At 39.0% G+C, this 19,349-nt stretch overlaps 1 protein-coding gene across 3 annotated transcripts in view; it reads left to right on the forward strand.

Annotated features, from left to right (window-relative positions):
- Prkg1 (protein kinase cGMP-dependent 1) overlaps positions 1-19,349 on the forward strand; it is a 1,217,686-nt gene that overhangs the window by 475,705 nt on the left and 722,632 nt on the right. For all 3 annotated transcript variants that reach the window (XM_021151357.3, XM_021151356.3, XM_085834099.1), the window contains one exon: positions 6,043-6,156. In XM_021151357.3, coding sequence (XP_021007016.1) covers positions 6,043-6,156 — 114 coding nt within the window. The remainder of the gene's footprint in view (positions 1-6,042; positions 6,157-19,349) is intronic.

Here is a 19,349-nt window from a genome sequence, read left to right on the forward strand (position 1 = left end):
TTGCATGCAGTGGTACTAAATTTTATATACATATATATATATATATATATATATATATATATATATATATAGAGAGAGAGAGAGAGAGAGAGAGAGAGAGAGATTTGGTGTTATTTTGCTCTGCTCCCTTAAAAAATGCGAATGTGGATATATATCTGTTATGTTTTCTAGAGAATCTAGTAAATGGGGAATATTGCATGTAATAATTAAAAATCAATCCATGCTATTGCTGGTTACTCTCCTCGTCTTCATGGCTAAACCCATGCAGTGTCCACTCAACTTCTCAGGTGGCTTGCTTGTTGAGAACCCACTGTTCCCAGTCATTGAGCCCCTGCAGCTAGCTGCTGCCAAACTGATCAACAGTCCCAAATTTCCTTCTCCTCGGTTACCTTTCCCTGGAGCTCAGTTGAATTGCCGTGAAATGAAAAACACCAGACAATCTAAGTTTAGAATCAACAGATAACACAGTTGCTGGGTGGGGAATCTATCATCCTAACCAACTATTTTATGTTAGAAATCTTAATGTGGCGGATCCTGGTGGATTCTGCCACCAGAAATATCACTCCTGGGTGCACATCTTCTCCGTTTTGCTTTCAGCTTTCCCTCAAAAAAGAAGTGCTCCCTTCCTGCCTTCCCTCTTCCTCTCTCAGACCTGGAAGCCTACCTCCCCCTCCTCCTCACTCAGTGATTGGCTTCTTGTCTTTATTATTTAATCAATTAGGGAAAATTTCTGCTACAGGGGAAAAAAAAAAAAAAATATATATATATATATATATATATCACTTCAAGTACACCTGTTGTAAGTTGTGAAATATAAAGTCTTATGGGAGAAAGTGTATTTTAGTATTGTGAAAGTTATAGTGCAGTAATGGCACATACATGCCCTCGGTACATGAAGAGAGTGGTTGGCACGTTCAGGTGTTTTTCTTCTTCTAGAATGTGTAATAATATGATTAAAATCCAGTCCTAAGGTGTGTGCATAAGTGTGGATATAGTGGGGCTCACTAATATCCACCAATTGTAGAGGACTTTTTTCATTCATGGGTTTCAGTACCATTGCCATTTTGGGCTGAGTAATTCTTTGGTGGGATGCTGTCCTGTGCATTAGAGTAGTCCCAAGACCATCTTTGGATTCTTTGCAGGATATTATCCAAGTGATGACAACTCAAACTGTCCTCAGTCTTGGACATATGTTCCTTGAGAAGTAAAACTGCCCCCTTCTCCAACTAGAAAAATGGCATTGCATCATAAATTCTTCTATGGTTAATTAATATGTAAAATAAATAAATGTCATATGACTATCTCAAAATCTGACCGTCGTGGTATTGCCATTTTTCTGTCTATAGAGAACTATAAACATAGCTGTTCATTGTTCTCCCGCTTTTCGTCTCTCTCTCTCTCTCTCTCTCTCTCTCTCTCTCTCTCTCTCTCTGTGTGTGTGTGTGTGTGTGTGTGTGTGTGTGTTATACGGGTGTGCACGTTTGTATACTTGTATGTGCGTACACTGAGAGCCAGAGATACTGATTGTCTTCCTCTATCTCTCCTCACCCCATTTTTGGAGACAAAGTCCTCTGGGAATCTAGAGGTAAGCAATGAGATTAGACTGGCTAGCCAAGAATCCTCATGCTTCTCCTTTCTCTTTCTCCCACTGTGGGGGTGATAGCCATGCGCCACCATACTTTGCTTTTACAAGGGTATGCAGGCGCTAACTCGGGTCTTCATGCGTGTTCAGCAAGCACATGTGCTTCCTAATCAATCAGCCCCAGGCTTCTGTTCATTGTGGACCAATCCAAGGTGATCACATATTATAGAAACAATGTCCCCTAGTATAGAAACAATAGTGCAAAGCTGTGTCATCCAGTGCTAGAATTTGGTTTAATAAGCTGACTACTCAGTGAGTTAACTTTTCAACTCTCACTTGTTTCAAGAATAAATAAACTATTTTCTATTTCCTATGTGTGCATGTCTTCCCTCTGGCCTGTCTTTAACTTTCCTCATAACTAGAACTTTGAAGTCATAAATATTTATCTTGAGTTCTCTGTGTACTTTGCTAGGATTTCAAAGCATAATATGTAGAAAACCATAATATTGATCCTTGGGAAGAATATTCCAGTCCTTGCCTATGATCAGGTACATGGCTGGCCTATCTGTAATGGGTCCAGTATATCTTCTTTCCTGTCAATGCATCTATAAACAGAAATGCTGCACTATCAGCTGCTTAAACCTCCAGTCTGGTGGCTCAGATGGCTCTCTATAGCCAACTGTCCAAATCGCTCAAAGGCCAGTCCATTTCCTCTTCCTTGTTTTCTTTGGGATTCTCATGCCTTAAATGCTGTCCTATTCTATTGGATACTGAGCATATTTGTGCCTCCTTTAAGAAATATGGCTATGGTTTAGAGAGATGGCTCAATGATTAAAAGTATATGATGCTTCTGAAGATGACCTCTGTATGCTTCCCAGTACCCACATGGTAGCTCCTAACTGAGTTATCACTCAATTTCAGAGGAATCTGCTACCCTCTTCTAGCTTCTATGGGCAACAGGCACACACATGGTTCTCACACTTACATGTTGGCAAAATACCCATACACAAAAGAGAAGAGCAAATATTAAAAGTATACTGATAAAATTTTATATTAAAAAAAAACCTTTGAATGAGAAGCTTTGTTATAATAACAATATTGTATGAACTCCAATGGTTATAGAAACCATGGATGCAAAACTAGTTTAAGAAAACCTTGCTGTGTACACATGTCTAATAAGCAAAATTGAATCAACTAGTGATAAAACTAACTTTGAAGGAAATATATCATACTGTAACAGGGCAGTTGCACACAGATGTTTATTTAATGGCAAAAAAAAAAAAAATCATTCACCAAGTTTAATCCCTTGAAGGGAGAACATGTTATTTCAGGAGCAGGAGTTGAGATCCAGGGAGTCCATATCCATTTCAGATGGGAAAGCAGTCTCGAACAGATACTTGATAGGGCCTCAAAGCCCTATCTTTCATTAATAACAAGCTGGCTTCTTATAGACAAGCTGTCTCTTTTTTTCTCAACTCATCAAGGATTAAGGAAGACAGATGTAAGTGAGCGGCAGGTATGGGGGAGAAGCAATATATCTAAGTCCGCATTCAGTTCCTGGGAACTAGACAGAGGAGAGGAAGCTTTTCCCTCTACTGAGCCCTATCCCTGCCTTGTCACTTTCTGCATTCTTTTCCAAGTGACACAGCCTCTGATCTAAAATGACCCCGTAAGTCAGGTCTGATAGAATCTTTAATTGGTTGAGATAGAAGAAGACCCAGAGATGAACTTGTCTCCCAGAGGAAAGTGTATCTGGTCTGATGCCAACACAGCTCAACCACCAGAACGCTGTAAGGTCTGTTGACTCTAGGAACGATAGAAATCCTTACAAGCAAACAAATATCACTAGGCTACAGCCTTTCACTTACAAAATTGTGAGCACATACTCAGGGTGCTTGGGAAGAAAAGAGACCGGAGGTATTGTCTAAATGGAAACTTTGATATAATACCTGTTTGCTTTTAATGGACAAACAAGCTGTCTTCAATGTGCCAACCACGATTGCTGTAGCTGAGCACAGTGTTCACAATCAGGCTGTTACCAGCCATTCTTTCTGCCTGCCAGTAATAAATCCTGAAGCTAATTCTACTTATCATAAGAATCCTTATGGCTCAAAACCCTAGGTTAGGAAAAAGAAAAACTGGGATAAGTAAAACCAGGGGATTTGGCATCTCTTTATAAATTCAGTTTCTCCCTTTATTTCTTGAAACTCCTAATTCTTATGAAACACAGACAAAAGTATAGATGCTTTCTAATAGCCCTCTTAACACTTCGAATCTCCCCAGAGTCATGCACATTAGAAAGGTGCCAACAGCAGAAGCAAATTGATTGCAGCTAAAAGTGTCAGGCTTAGGATATATGACACAGCCCATTCCAGATCACAAATAGGCATATGGCACCTGAAGTAGGATTTTTAAAAGTATTCAGTGTTCTGTGATACGGCTGTCAATTATTCATGGCAGTGGCAGGAGTAAGAAAAAAAGAAACAAAATGAAGCCATAAATAATCGTGAACATCTTCTCAGCCGCCTTTTCCACCTCTCCTCCTGGACAGATCACATTAGCAATTTGGAAAACTCCAGATGACTTGTCTGTTTTTTTGAGTATCATATGATGATCAGAAGACAGGGTAAAAATAACAGAGAGCATCACATTAGAAAACAAAAATAAACTACAGAGAGCAAAGTAGAATGCTAAGATGAACGAGATCTGGGGCTTATTGGCCTTCCAAATACATTCTGATAGCCTATAGGGACTGCTGGGATTAGTCAAAGGGAAGGAATAATTTCAAAAGCCTAGAACTTTAGTAACAGTCTGAGATTTAGTTTTTGCTCCTCTTTGTAAAAAAGTCTGCTTTGAAATCTAACATGTAAGAGTGAAAATTGAAGAGCTAAAATAGTTACAAATAAACGGTGATTGATTTTTATCTTTGTTTTTAAAAGAAATAGAAATTATATTCATTCATGTTGACCTGAAGAAAATGCACCAAATTTAGTAAAAACAAACAAAAAAAAAGTCATAATGATGTAAAGGTTTCGGGATAGACCATTCTACATTTGATAAACATGCCTCAGGCAAAAGCACCTCCCTCTTTCCTTCACAGCAGAGACATCACTTGTAGGCCATAGGCTACCCTCAAGGCTCTCAGAGGTGGCCACTGAGTAGAACAGAAAGAGAAAGGATCAGTACCTAAGCAGCTCCAGGGCAGTAGTTCCCAGCCTGTGGGTCGCTACCCCTATGGGGGAGGGGGGTCTTACAACCTTTGCACAGGGGTTAACTAAGACCATCTGCATATCAGATATTTATATTACACTTCATCACAGTAGCAAAACAACAGTTACGAAATAGCAGCGAAACTGATTTTATTGTTGGGGGGTCACCACAACACGAGGAACCGTACTAAAGGGCCACGGCGTTAGGAAGGGTGAGAATCACTACACACACACACACACACACACACACACACACACACACACACAAGAAACAGGCACATAAAAGAACAGCTCTGATGCTGGTATATGGGGCCTATTGTTAGGACAACATTGGGAAGCATCTGGTTAGGGCTGCATCTGGTTAGGGCTTAGTTCTTACCAAGAGAGAGGTTCTCTTTTCTTCCATAGTTGGTAGGTAAGAGATTGGAAAAGCAGCAAGTGTGGGGGATTACCTCTAGAATAGACTGTTGCTTTTGATTTCTTCCCTAGTTGTGTTGGGTAATGGAAATTTTAGGCTACACAGCTATGACTTTTTAAAATTAGTATTTCCCCCATGAATAGCACTTGGCGTCTTTATTTGTGAGCAGCAATCTGTACCCAGTGTGTAGCATTTCCTTGGCTTTTCCCTTCTTTAGCATTTTATTCTCCCATCCATTGTGGAGCACAAACAGGCCCTGGGCTTTGTGGTTGCTTTTTTCTGACTGATAGTCAACTTCACAGGCTGGGAAGCAGAGAAACAGTTTGCTTTGGTCGGATAAGATGTTTCCAAATAAACAGATACCAGAAGCTGCAATTAAATAATGCCCAAGGGTTGGAGCAATTTCTCTCCTTATAATAACTGCCTTCCTCAAAATGAGAATTTCCAAGTCTGAGGCATGCTATAGAAGATGTGCCCACTTACTCAAGTTTCCTTTTGAATGTAAAATAATGTTAAAATTGGAATTATCATGGTTTGCTAAAACTACATATGGAATGGTTTCCTACGCTTCTGTTTTCATCCCTACCTTTCCCCAGCCTTTTCTTTGAGTCTCATATCAAATAAGTTGGTGAAGAATTTAAGAGATGGGATTCTTAACATGCATCTTTACTACATCATCCTTTGGGGAAAACTTTGTTTCAACTGGTTCACTGATGCATTTTTTAAAAAATAAAAATTAATAAGCTCCACATTTTTCAGCTCGTAATGAAGCTGCAGCAAATGAAGTGACTTGGGAGACAAATTAGGTAACATGCCTTCCCTTCTTCTTTCAGATGGGAAGGTTGAAGTCACAAAAGAAGGTGTGAAGCTCTGCACCATGGGTCCTGGTAAAGTCTTCGGGGAGCTGGCTATACTTTACAACTGTACCCGAACAGCGACCGTCAAGAGTAAGGCTCATTTCCCTAGTTTTCACATTCTTTCCGCGTCGTCTTTCTCTTTGCCTGTGAGATATCGATTTAATGCTGATGGGTTGAATCTGTGTCATCAGTCAGTCTATATTCAAATTTTTGCTTTGCAGTCAGGTCATATGTTGGCTTTCTTACTCTAAGATGATATAGTTGACTACATTTTATCTCTGACATGAGCTAAGTATTGTACTCATTAAAACTTATGGCAGGACTTTTTCTTTAAAGGTATAATGTTTCAAATTAAATTTTGCTAGGAGAAAGTTCTTTTCTTTTTCCTACCACAAAAGCCTGGGGAATCATCCCAGAACATTTTCAAGCCTATTTTTGATTATAGAAGCCATATGATTCCCACCTGTTGATCCTGGGATTTGGAAAACCTGAGGCAAGAAGTGTCCTTTGTCTCATCCAAGCATCCCTGAATAAAATACATCCTGGAATCTATAACTGCCTCTGAATGCATTTTCCTCTTCAGCTGCTCATCAAGTTGGATTTTGTAGTGGTTGTTCTTTTCTCTGATTGAGCGGATTTTAAATCGGGTGATAAAACAGCTTGTTTTCCTGATTTTACATATAGGTCTAGATGTGATTTCTCTGGCAACACTGGGTGTTCAGTAAGAGCAGCTGCAGCAGTTAGAGAGAAAAACCTATTTTTTTATAAAAAAAGATCTTCCTGTGTAAAGATATAAGGATGGTATAACAAATGGAACTGAATTCAAACAGTGGAAGTCCAGTACATCTTTAGGCAAGTGTGTGTGTGTGTGTGTGTGTGTGTGTGTGTGTGTGTGATTCAAGTGTCACATTATCCCATGGATAATTTCAATGACAAATTATGATGAGCAGCTTTTGTTAAAAAAAATATGACAAACTGACAAATTGTTATCATCAATTAGTTTTATTTGGATGATACTGTGTAGTATGTATATTTCCCCCCAAGTACAGTCTATAATTGGCAATATGCTATGAAGGAATTGGTTGTAAAGGATTCAAGAATGTATGGCCACATGAAAAATGTTGGCCACCTAGAGTTCCAGATACAGCTGATTATGACCGTCAGTCAGTGACCTTTCTCCGAAAGAGCCATGACAATATTGTTTGCACTGGGGCTCTTTCAATATGGGTTCTTCTGGGCACCTAATTCCGGATCTTAGAAAGGAGATCCTTCAGTGGATAAATGCAGCCAGGATTTTTCTTTCCAAGCTGGGGAAATAGCAGCTATTGCTCCATTAAACCAAACAGATTTTACTATTATGTTTTGCTTTTGTAAAAAATATATTTTTAGGGTAAATAAAGGACCAGAAGAACACATTTTTGCTAATATATGTTTTCTTAGAATTGTGAATAAGTTTTGCCATTTTAAAATTTCTGAGCATTTCAGCCTTGTATAATACTGCTCGTTGAATCTAACTGAGACTCCAAATTTCTAAAGGTTAACATATGGTGATCACTCCATTCTTAATCATATGAAATATTGAAAGAAATATTTTAGATAGACTAGTTTATTTAAATGGATTTTGGAGCTAATTATTTTTATGAGATGATTGCTTTCCTTCGTAAAGATCAGTGATGACATCCAGGGCCTGTAAATTGGTACCAGCTTTCACTAGCTGCTACATACTCAGGCTACATACTCACAGTGGCAAATTTAGATTGGCACTGTGCATCTGGATTAGTGAGAGCAAGCTGAATGTTGGATGCAAAAAATCAAGCCTGTTTCCAGGTCAAAATATTCTACACCAAGGTGGATGCATGTTGGGGAACCTTTTATTTTTCTTGTTCTGAGCATCACACATGTGTATATACCTGTGTGTATCTGTGTGCATTTCACTTCATGGTGCCTACCCAAGAGAGGAAAGTTGCATGGAGAAATGAGCCCTGGTCTCATGGTATGGTAAGGTGTTTATGTATTTGCAGTTATAAAAGTTATAAGCATAAGTATGGCATATTGATTACAAAGAACTGTTTCTTTTAACCGTTGCTTTAGAGCTACAAAGTAGAAATAACAGCTATTTATCGCTTAGTCCTGTTTGTCATGTCTCCTTTTCTATTCAGAGAGATTGTACGCATTGCTGTGGGCTTTTAGTGACATTTTTTCTTTATGATGAAACTAAATCTACAGACCTAACACCTTCTAACTCTTAGAATGCACCATGGATGCTATTTGTAAAGAGTGACTACAGAATATGACACCAAAGGCTATCTTACTGTTTTCTCATGAGATTTTAAATTTTCTTTAAATATATTTACCTTCATAGGTCAAGTACTCTCTTGGAACTCACTGATGTGTTTGATAGCCCGTTTCTTAACCACCATCTTGTCAGTGATGACTGTTGAGTCGAACAATGCACATCTGGAGAGAATGCCCTCCTTATCTAATTAATTAGCACAACCATGCATGCCACTTCCTTTCTTTGGTTTCAGGCCTTGCTCTGTCTTCTATAATTAAAAAATGCAGATGATTCTCTTTCTTCTTCCCTAGGCTAACTGAAAACTGCCTATGCCTTTAATGCATTTATAATCCTGGAGTAGTGACTCAATTCTAGGAAGCTTGTAGGAGACCTTCAATGAACATGAATGGATACTCTTCATGAGAACACCTTTTAAATTTTTAGTAGACCAGGAGAAAATTCCAACCTCTTTGGATAGTTGATCATATATCTTTTCATATCTGAAATACTTTTAAATTTCTTAGTAAAGCTCTAGATTGGCATGAAATGCTCTGGAAGATGCTTCCTCATGGCGATCTTACTGAAAGACTCGTTGAAGCCAGATCTTTTTTTTTTTTTCTAATCTCAGAGAAATAATCAACTGTCCTTGTAAAACTACATAAATGGATAGTACTCATTGTGAGGATAATAACTGGGAGGACGGTTGATATTCCCCGGAAGAAAACTCTTTAGTAAACACAACTATAGAGACATAGGAAGAAAATGGCAGGGCCCGGTGCAGAGATCTATAGTCATGGCCTGCTCCTGTCTACAAGGCAACACCATCAATTTACCCTAGAGGAATGGAAATGTAAAAATGCATAGGATTAGTGTTGTGTTGGAAACAAAAAAAAAAAAATCTAACAACTCTAAGTGTTTCAGGGCTCCTTTATTAGCTGTGATCTGAAATCTGCCACTTGTATTGTACCTGCCCAATTATAAGCATCGTCGATGCCAGAGGATGAGCAGAAAATCAACTGCTATGGTTATGCAACATCAAATAATTAGTGTCTCTTGTGTTGTCTGGGCTTTTCACATTTGTTTAAGTGTTTGGCCTTGTATAGAGAAAGGAGTTCTTCTGTGCATTTTTCAGAACACACCAAGAGTAGGGATCCTCACATGGGCTGAATACCCCTTGTCTTGTCATTTCCCATGACAGCCTATTATCATATTGTATCACACATATGCTTCACTCCTGGCCTCAGGTTTACTGCATTCACCCTACAGTGTTGGCAGGTTACAAGGACTCTGGGCCTCTTCCCTTATTTCTATACTCACGGTTCTTCAAAATACCAAAATTAAAAAATGTGCAGTGATTGGGCTTCTAAAGATGGAGAGGAGAAGTGTTTCGTTCACTCGGAGGACAGGGCCTGGGATGGGTACCGCATGTGTGCTGTTTCATTCCATGTCTGTGGTTCTTCTGTTTCTCTTGCACTTCCTATGACCAGCTCACAATTTCACAAGGATGTTCAAGTGGCTGAAGGTGCGTGGCTCTTTGTCCACCTCTAGCAGGAGATGAGTTTGTTTTTGTGTTTATGTTTGTTTCTTTGTTTTTGCTTTAAAATACCAGGTCAAAACAATGCTCCTCTCACACTGAGTTTTTAGCTCACCGTGTGCCCAGTCCTTTGCTAATATAATCTTCAAATAGTATTATTCCAATAATACCCAATGATAATTGAAGACTAAAAGAATTCTTCATCAGAAAGTCTCTGTAGTACATTAGGAAGATTCACCACAGAAAGTTATAAGCACTAAGAAAAAAAGCACTAAATCATATGCTTGTATGGGTTTGGGTGGATATTTTATGAGGCTATTTGGACAGAATATCTGAGTGATTATTTCTCTCTAGATTATTTATAATGAGTATTTTAAAATTCTTTTTGTAGTAAAACAGTTCAGTGCTAACACAACACTGCCTAAGCAGGCTTAAAAAAAGACAAATTAATTACTTTGATAACATCTGGTAAAAAAAAATATTTTTCTGCCTTGGTTAAAATGCTTTCAAGTTTTACACTTAAGCTTTTCTAAGATATCAGTAGAAAAGAATTTGACTAAGGTATTTTAGTGTCACGGACATTTTACAAATAAACTTAAAAGGTTTGAACTTTTCTGTTGTTTAGTTTTTGACTTTTAAAGTAAATTTGAGCCTTTGTAGGGAAGTGGCTTGTACAATTCCCTTGCATCTTTGTTTCAAACATTGCATTATTCATCCTAAGTCAGAAAAATCTGCCAAGTATCAAAAAACAAACAAGCAAAAACAGATGAATGGAGAGAGAAAAAAAGATCAGGCAATTTTTCTCTGATAACTCTATATGCTGTGAATAAAATGTCTCTGCCTAATAAGTATGCTATGCGCCATACATACATAAAGTGCTTTTTATTGGCAGCCTTTGTCCATTGCTACTGAGAAGGCATCATAGATGAGGCCCATTTGTAATTGCAGACCTTGAAAATACCTTAATATTCCTGAAACAAGAAGTGAACCATCAGGTTCTTTTAGGGAATATGATTACAGAGCATTTGTAAAACATCCTATTTATGATAAGGACACAGAGGTGTAAATGAAGAAGCACTGTCAGCAGCATCAGTCTCTGTGTACACTTGCTACCTGGGATTTTAATGAGTGCCAGCAGTCATGAACCTTCATGGTCCCCATCCACAACATGAGTAGGAAAGGTGACTGTGCTAATGAGCCTCTATCTGGCCTCCGAGCGCTAACCTTTTATAATGCATGTTATATTAATGAATGCTTTCTGCCAAGAACCCTGAAAACCTGGGGAGAGAACACAAACTAAGTTTAGGCTCCTGGAGACTAAAAGGTTGATCCTGGGTCAGATGAAATTGTCCTGTGTGTCCCGCAGAAATTTTAATATCCAGAAAAAAAAAAAGAAAAAAAAAAAAAAAGAATCGAGTGATGCATTACAACAGGATCCTGAAGTAGAAACACCTGCCCAGTGAGCTCAGAGAGAATGCTCCTCCAGAAATAGCATTACCTTACGAATTAAACAATACTGTGGTGTTGTTAACACATGGAGCAAGGATTCATGAGAAATATGGTTCCTTGATGAAGAAGCAGCTCACCAGGTACCAATGATGCCGTGTCCCAGAGTAACCATGCAAGCAGATACCCAAAAGCTAGCCTTTACTCTCATTCAGCGATCTGTATAGAGTATGGGTGAATTTTAAGGGCAATGATTTTTCTACTCAAGTTTAATAAAAACTGTAATAATCAGAGTCTATTTATCATTTATATTTAACTGCTTCCAATAAAAAAAAACATCATCTAATTTCCATACTGATGAGATGTGGCTGACAATTACCTTTAACAGTACACCCGGAAAGAAAGAAACTCATTCCTCCTTACAGTTAGATAAATTTTTCCTCCCCTCCTCCCTCCTTTAATTGCTCAGTCCCTAGCACATTGGATGTTCCTTCCCTTTGGAAATAAGTCAAGCTTTACCTGGCAATTTATTACTTTTAAAGGGTTGCAGATAATTTAATAGTAAGTCTAAACAATAGACCAGGAAGGCTGCAGTTTTACTCTTTTTTTTTCTAGAAATTTCTTTTTAAAAAAAATTATCTTTAATCTTTTTTTACAGTCCAGTCATTATCCCCCTCCTGGTCCACCCTGTGACAGTTCCTCATTCCGTTCTTCCTACTCCATATCCAAGAGAATGTCCCCACCCTACCCCATCTCACCCGGCCTCACCACTCCCTGGGGCTCCAAGTCTCTCGAGAGGTAGCTGCATCTTCTCTCACTGAGGCCAAACCAGGCAATCCTCTGCTGTATATATTTAGGGGGCCTACCTGGTCGGTGGCTCAGTGTCTGAGAGATCTTGGGGGTCCAAGTTAGTTGAGACTGCTGGTCTTCCTATGGGGTCACCATCCTCCTCTGCTTCTTCCAGCCTTTCTGTAATTCAACCACAGGGGTCCCCAGCTTCTGTCCATTGGTCAAGTGTAAGTATTCTTTAATCCTACAAGGTAATAGCTTTTCCATGTAGACTATGACATAAAAGCCTCACAGAATGTTAAGTGTGGCTCAGCTTTTGATACAGTAATTCCTCAATGTACTTACTTGATAGGGGACTGTTTCTGTACTCACTCGGTGATAGAAAACAAACAAACAAACAACAAAGTGGTATCATAGGCCAGAGCTATATATAATTATTTTTAATGAAAAGTCTCTAATCCTGACTTGTGATTTCCTAATAAATACTTACATGCTAATAATAAATAATAAAGAGACATGTGAGTGGCCAGTGCTGCAGTAGTCTCAGAGCTTTTGAATGGGTGGCATTGCTCTCCTGGTGTGATAGGAAACAACTGAGAAGCACCTCCATTTAGCAATTGTCCACTAAGACATAGCTAGAGAGTAGCTATGGGACGAGTATTAGTTTGTTATGTTGCTGCTGTCACTGTTTTTGCATTTTGACTGTAATCATTTGGGTTTTAAGTCCAATTGTATCTGTTTGATTACTTATAATTCTCTCAAGACTACTTTTACACAGTTATACTCATGAGTGTGCAAACACACACACACATACACATACACAGATACACATACACTAAGAATTTTGAAATTTTAAACATCTTGTCACAATGACCCATGTTGAAAGCATCAGTTACCAAGGGAAGAATGAAATGCCACAAGGAGAGGGACCAAGCTTAAAAACCTTAGAGCTGTGGAATGAGCAACCAGAACAAGTTGCATTGCTAGATTTGAAATGCATTGAATCTTTCTGAATGTTTAATGACATAAACCTTCATGGCTCGACATTGCTAAGTGGCTACATGTTTCATTTGTGAACTTTATTAGTTAGATTTCTTTATCGTTAGAAGTTTGAAAATTTGAATAACACTAAGAAAACAAGAATAGCAAAGGAAAAATTATCTTGTTGTGCAACAAAGTAAAAGAAAATTCTGGGTTGTGATCAGTGTCTGCACTATCTCCTTAAATTTCCTCTGATGACTGGAAGATTGTAATCTCAGCACACTCTCATGAGACCTTTTTTATTAACTGGATATATTTCTATGTACAATGGTACCTTGGTATCCATGGGGATCATTTGCTTTATATGAAAGGAACAATATTTGCATACAACTTATGCAGATTCTCCCATGTGATTTTAAGCATGGTTAGAGTACTCATACTTAATATAATGTTAAATTCTATGTGAATAATTGTTAAAACAGATTTTTTTTATTAGGGAGTAATAAGAAAAAAGCTATGTGTACGTGTTCAATACAAATATTATTTCAAACCTTTTCTATCTGCAGTTGGTTAGGTCTGCAGATACAGAGGAATGACTGTGATCATAATAGTGTCTGTAATTTACAACATATCTTCCCATGCATTATGTAACAAAGTCCCCAAAATAGCCTAATGCTGATAGGAGAGACTGTCCCTGATTATCGAGGGCAAAAGAAATACAAGCCACATCATGGCCTTTGTTAGACTCTTTTGTAAATGTAGATAATAGTATTCAAAACACTTATTATAAATATTACCTTTCCCTCTTATAACATATATGAACACTTAATAAGCTTAATAGATCTACCATTCATACTGTATACACACAAACTCAAACACAATTTAACACACACACACACACACACACACACACACACACACACACATGCACCCCTAAAGTAACTTATTGTTTGTCAAAAAATGGTCCATGATCCTGCTAGCAACCATAATCTATGGAGTCAGAACTTTTGGTGCTGGGATAAAACAGTCTTTGTAGAAGAAGTCATCCAGGTGATGCCCCTAAAATTAAGGGCCAGCACCAAGCATCCCTGGAGGTAAGGCACTAACCTATACATATGCATAGCCTCATATATATCGAAACTGTCTATCTTGGAATATTTACAATAGAACATTAAGCACTATAATAAGTAGTGTGATTTTGGCACTCCGAGACAATATCTTCTTGTTTGCTCTTCATCAATGATCAAGGGAACTTGTGCTTCTCTCCTCAAAAGTGAGCTGTCTTTGTTGAGCATCAAGAACACACTGTGAGGCTGTTAGTTTGAATAATATTAAGAAGTTAAATTAGAAGAACAGGTTGAGAGGGAAGGAAAAAATTAAAAAATCATGTGTGGTGAGGCCATGCATGGTCTCACCTCGGATCACCATTTGATTTATTGTGTTTGATGGCTAGGCTGTTGGGAAAACAACAACAAAGAGAAAGTTTAATTTGATTTTATTGTTATTCTTTTTTTTTCCCACAGTCGTTAAAGCTTGATTAGATACAAACAAATGTGGATAGACATTTTTAGAAAACCAGTTAATAACTGGTTGATAATGTAGATTTCTGGGCTAGATCCCATCAAGCGGGAAAGCTCTTCTAAGCATTTATCAGGGTTTTCCAATGAAGTTCATAGTGAGGTCTAGGTGGCCATAGATGAACTGTTGGTCACTTGGTTCTGACCATGACAGGATGGAAAGACATTAATGTTTCACAGTCATTAAGGAGGAGGCAGAGCATCCCTCATAATTGAGCCACTGTAAGAGTCTCTTACAGACCTAGAATGTTGATGTATACATGAAAGGAAGAGAGACAGCTGTTTCTGTAGACATTAATAATTGGGTTTTCATATGAACGTGACAGTAGATCCTAAAGAAAGTGAGTGTTGAGTTATCAGAAGGCAGACAAAAGGAGACAAGTAAATAAACATTCGGGGTTGCTGAACACATCCTCTGAGGTTGAACTTCACCTCTTTATTGTTTGTTTTCTTATAAAAGGACTGTTGGTCCCACTAACAAACACACACTTTGTGCCTCACTTCTAATAGAGCAATAGTTTAAAGTGTCATTGTCTCCAGCCCTTCAGTGGGGTCAGACAGCACTGTTGACATCTTCCCCGCTGCTGTTTGTGTATTTTATTTCCAAAGCAGAGTGCTGTGGAATGCTTCTGTGCAAAAATCTAATAAGAAGAGTCTTTGGGGCTGGCAAGATGGTTCCGCATATTAAGGCACATGCTGCTAAGACTCGTGACCTGAGTTCAGTTCTCTGAACCAATGTAGAAGAAGAAAAGAAACTAAAAGTTGTCCTCTGACCTCCATACATGAACACACAAACACAACACACACACACACACACACACACACACACATGCACACATGACCTTCAGGATCCCCCAAAAGTAGTCCTATTAAACTCGTGTTCTTCCTTCTCACTCTTGCCTCTGGATTAAGTACTTCTCTGGAATTTGGGGATTCAGGTGGGTAACATTATTGAAAACTTGCTTGAATCCACAGACATTGAGTATGTGAGTAATAGTTATTCCTTATCACCTGCCCACTATGCAGGTGACATTTTCTATTTGTAGTCTTGCCAAACTCCATTTTAATCCTTTACAGTGGAGATCAACAATGTCATAGCACATCTATGTAACTGAGCCTTAGAAGCTCAGGTAACTTTCTTAATAATAGTAGACTCATTGATCTTTCAACTGTCTCCTTGGTAACTCTTGTGAGTCATTGTACCCACCATTTCAAATATTATCCCTTGGATTGACAGATGGAGATCAAATTTTAGGTTTGCAATTTTATTTATTAAGAATGTCCTAGACTTGGGACTAGATATATGATTCAATGATTAAGAATATATACTAATCTTGTATAAGTCCTAACTTTGGTTTCCAGAACCCATATCAGATGGCTCACAGTGGCCTGTCACTCCACTCTGGCCTGTAACAAGTGTCTCTGTCTTCCACAGGCCCTGCACTTACATGCATATATCCACACACAGTAACATACACATAATTTAAAATATGTACTCAAAAACTTATCCTAGGCTTATATAAATTCTATGAAGCATTGTTAAATACCCCAAGGAGCATCTGGGGGTGGAGGGAGACAGACAGAGACACACAGAGAGAGCACTCTTATATAGTTAAGGTATTAATAATCGAACAGGCCTAGATAAAAAGACTATAATTAATTTTGGAGAGAGAGTCAGAGAGACAGAGATACAGAGAGACAGAGAGACTTAGAAAATAGAGATAAGTTGCACAGGGAGAGAGAAATGTTCTAGATTGGAATGAGAATGTTCTGTGCATGAAATGAAAATCAATCCATGACAGAATTCAAGGATAAATAGCTCCCATCACATCCTATGCAAGGATACTGCCCGGGTTTCTATCATCTGCTACTCACTTGCTGTGTGCCCTTGGGAAATAAAGCAATGTTCAAGTCCTGGCTCTCTTACCTTTGAAACACGAAGCACTTGCTTTATGGCTGTGGCAAGTGTTAAATGAACGTGTGTAATGGATTGGGTGTCAAAGCTTGGACGTGATGCACCCTAGAGATGCTGGTTACAGTTATTGCTATCATTACCACAGGTGCCATACACACTGGACAATCTAAAGGGTCTCAGAGCCATCATGTGCAGAATCTGAAAGGTATTATTGAGAAACACAGGGCATAGTTGAAAACCCTGAGGAGACAAGTGTAAGGAAGGGAAGGGGCTGTGCTGCAGCCTGGGTTCTCAAAAGGGATTCCAGATCAAGAGCTAACGCCTGCCCCCTTTGTAACAGTTTTTACCTGGAGAGATTTTCCTAAAATATACTGTGAATGAACTAGTTAAAGAAACACTAGCATCAAAATTGTGTTATAGGTAATAACATAGGATGATAAGTAGCAAGATTACACAAGCTGGAAATTCCATTCCAATCCTTCTGTTTGGCCATAGGACTTTGGTCTGTGAAGAGGTGATGGCCATTAATCTCCATCAGTGGTACTGCTGTCATCGCTTTTGTCCTGAGGGGTCCCCTGGGTGCACAATTTGTTTCACATCCAACACAGCTTAGGCTACAGACATTTTCTTGTATTGATTTTTTTCCCTGATACTTAACTTTTATTCATCAAACATGACTTTAAAATGCATCACATAATTTTCTAGTCACAAAAGTAATGTGTTTATAAAGTATTACATGTTAAACTTTTTAAAAAATCACTTATTCCCTATTACTGAGGGAAAAAAATACTAACGCTTAGATGTTTTCTCTGGAACCCATCAAAGAGCAAGGTTGCGCCTCCTTTGCTGGTTAATCTCCATGCCAATCCGGATCATTTGTCTCTTTTGCTTTTGGTGGTATGTGTTTTTATTCTCTTCAAGCAATTACTAGCTTGATTTTGTTTTTAATTTTTTTATGCTTTATGTTTATATAGCAATATTAATTGCTTGTCTTCTAGCTTACTTTTCTGTCCATTTTCATTATTGACAAATGGTTCCTGTGGGTGCTCAGGGTGCACCTCCTGGGTCCATGCAACTTGGTGGCTTGAACTGCGACATTAACGCTTGGCATCCGTGTTTCATGAGGAGATTGGTTTAGATGCTGGTTTCCACAGGACCAAGGACCTCACCTCCCACTGATGACTGACCAGGTCATCCTCTGCTGCATCATCTGTGGCTGGAGTCATGAGTCCCTCCATGTGTACTCTTTGGTTGGTGTTTAGTCCCTGGGAGCTCTGGGGGTACTGGTTAGTTCATATTGTTGTTCCTCCTATGGAGCTGCAAACCCCTTCAGCTCCTTGGGTCCTTTCTTCTAGCTCCTTCATTGGTGACCTTGTGTTCAGTCCAATGGATGGCTGTGAGCATCCACTTATGTATTTGTCAGGCACTGGCAGAGCCTCTCAGGAGACAGCTATATCAGGCTCCTGTCAGCAAGCATTTGTAGGCATCCACAGTAGTGTCTGGGTTTGGTGATTGTATATGGGATGGATCCCCAGGTGGGGCAGTTTCTGGATGGCCTATCCTTCCGTCTCTGCTCCACACTTTGTCTCTGTAACTCCCCTTTCAGAACACAGCTGAAGAGATTACAGTAGTAGTAGTGGGTAAATCGGTGCTGTTGGAGATGTGTATCTGATATCTCTCTGTGTATGTGATATCTCTCTCATGGTTGACAGGACAAATTTTTAGAGGCATTTTAATGTTCTCCACACTGTGTTGGGATAGCATTTGGCGATTCTGCTTTAGGACTAACATGCTAGACTCGGTTGCATCACCAGTCGCTTAAATTATGGAATAATTATGTTGAATGATTTTAATTGCTCAGAAGAATCCCTTTTAAAACATTAAATGTTGGCAAGCTGGAGTCATTTACAACCATGTTCTTAAATTTTCAGCACACTTGCTAAGCAGGCATTAGCTTCCTCTTCAGAGCTCTCACGCATCTTCAAGACTAAATGTGCTCTGGTTCTTGTGTGAACTGAGCCTCAGTTGTTACTAATGTCTGTATTACTCCATGCAGTATGCTACTCACAAAGGCCAGCTTCATAAATAATATCCACAGTGTGAGAAATCAGGTTTCTAGTGAAACCTATCTTTTCCAATGGTGTCCTTGCTAAATCAGTCATTCTGTCACCATTCAGAGACTCCTTATGGTCCTCTCATCAATAAGAATTGTGGGTCCTACCCAGAGCTCCCAGGGACTAAACCACCGACCAAAGGTATAACATGTAGAGGGAGCCATGGCTCCAGATACATATGTAGCAGAGGATAGCCTTACCTGGCATCAATGGGAGGGGAAGCCCCTGGTCCTCTGAAGACTTGATGCCCCAGCAAAGGGGGATGCTAGAAGGTTGACACAGTAATGGGAGAGTTGGTGGAAGAGCGCCCTCATAGAGGCAATGGGAATGGGATGGAGTGGTTGTAGAGGGGTAACTGGTAAGGGAGATATCATTTGAAAGACTTGTGTGTCCCTTTGGGCTCTTTAAATGAGTATGCATGCTTGACTTATAGCTTGAATTCACAACTAAACATTGATTCTTAGTGTGTTCTACAAAGCCTTCCAGAGATCTGTGTTAAGATCAATTCTGTGGGTCAAAAAAGAATAGTGGAATAGATTCCTATGAGACCAGTGCCTAGGGTCTTCAAGAGTTCAGAGTGGCTAGAATTGTGTACTTTAGTCTGTTAGTATTTAGCAGCCCACCAACTACATTTTATTGTTCAAAACATATC

Source organism: Mus caroli, unplaced genomic scaffold, assembly GCF_978045245.1.
Source record: "Mus caroli unplaced genomic scaffold, Mus_caroli_1 scaffold_20, whole genome shotgun sequence".
In the NCBI taxonomy this organism is placed as follows: domain Eukaryota; kingdom Metazoa; phylum Chordata; class Mammalia; order Rodentia; family Muridae; genus Mus; species Mus caroli.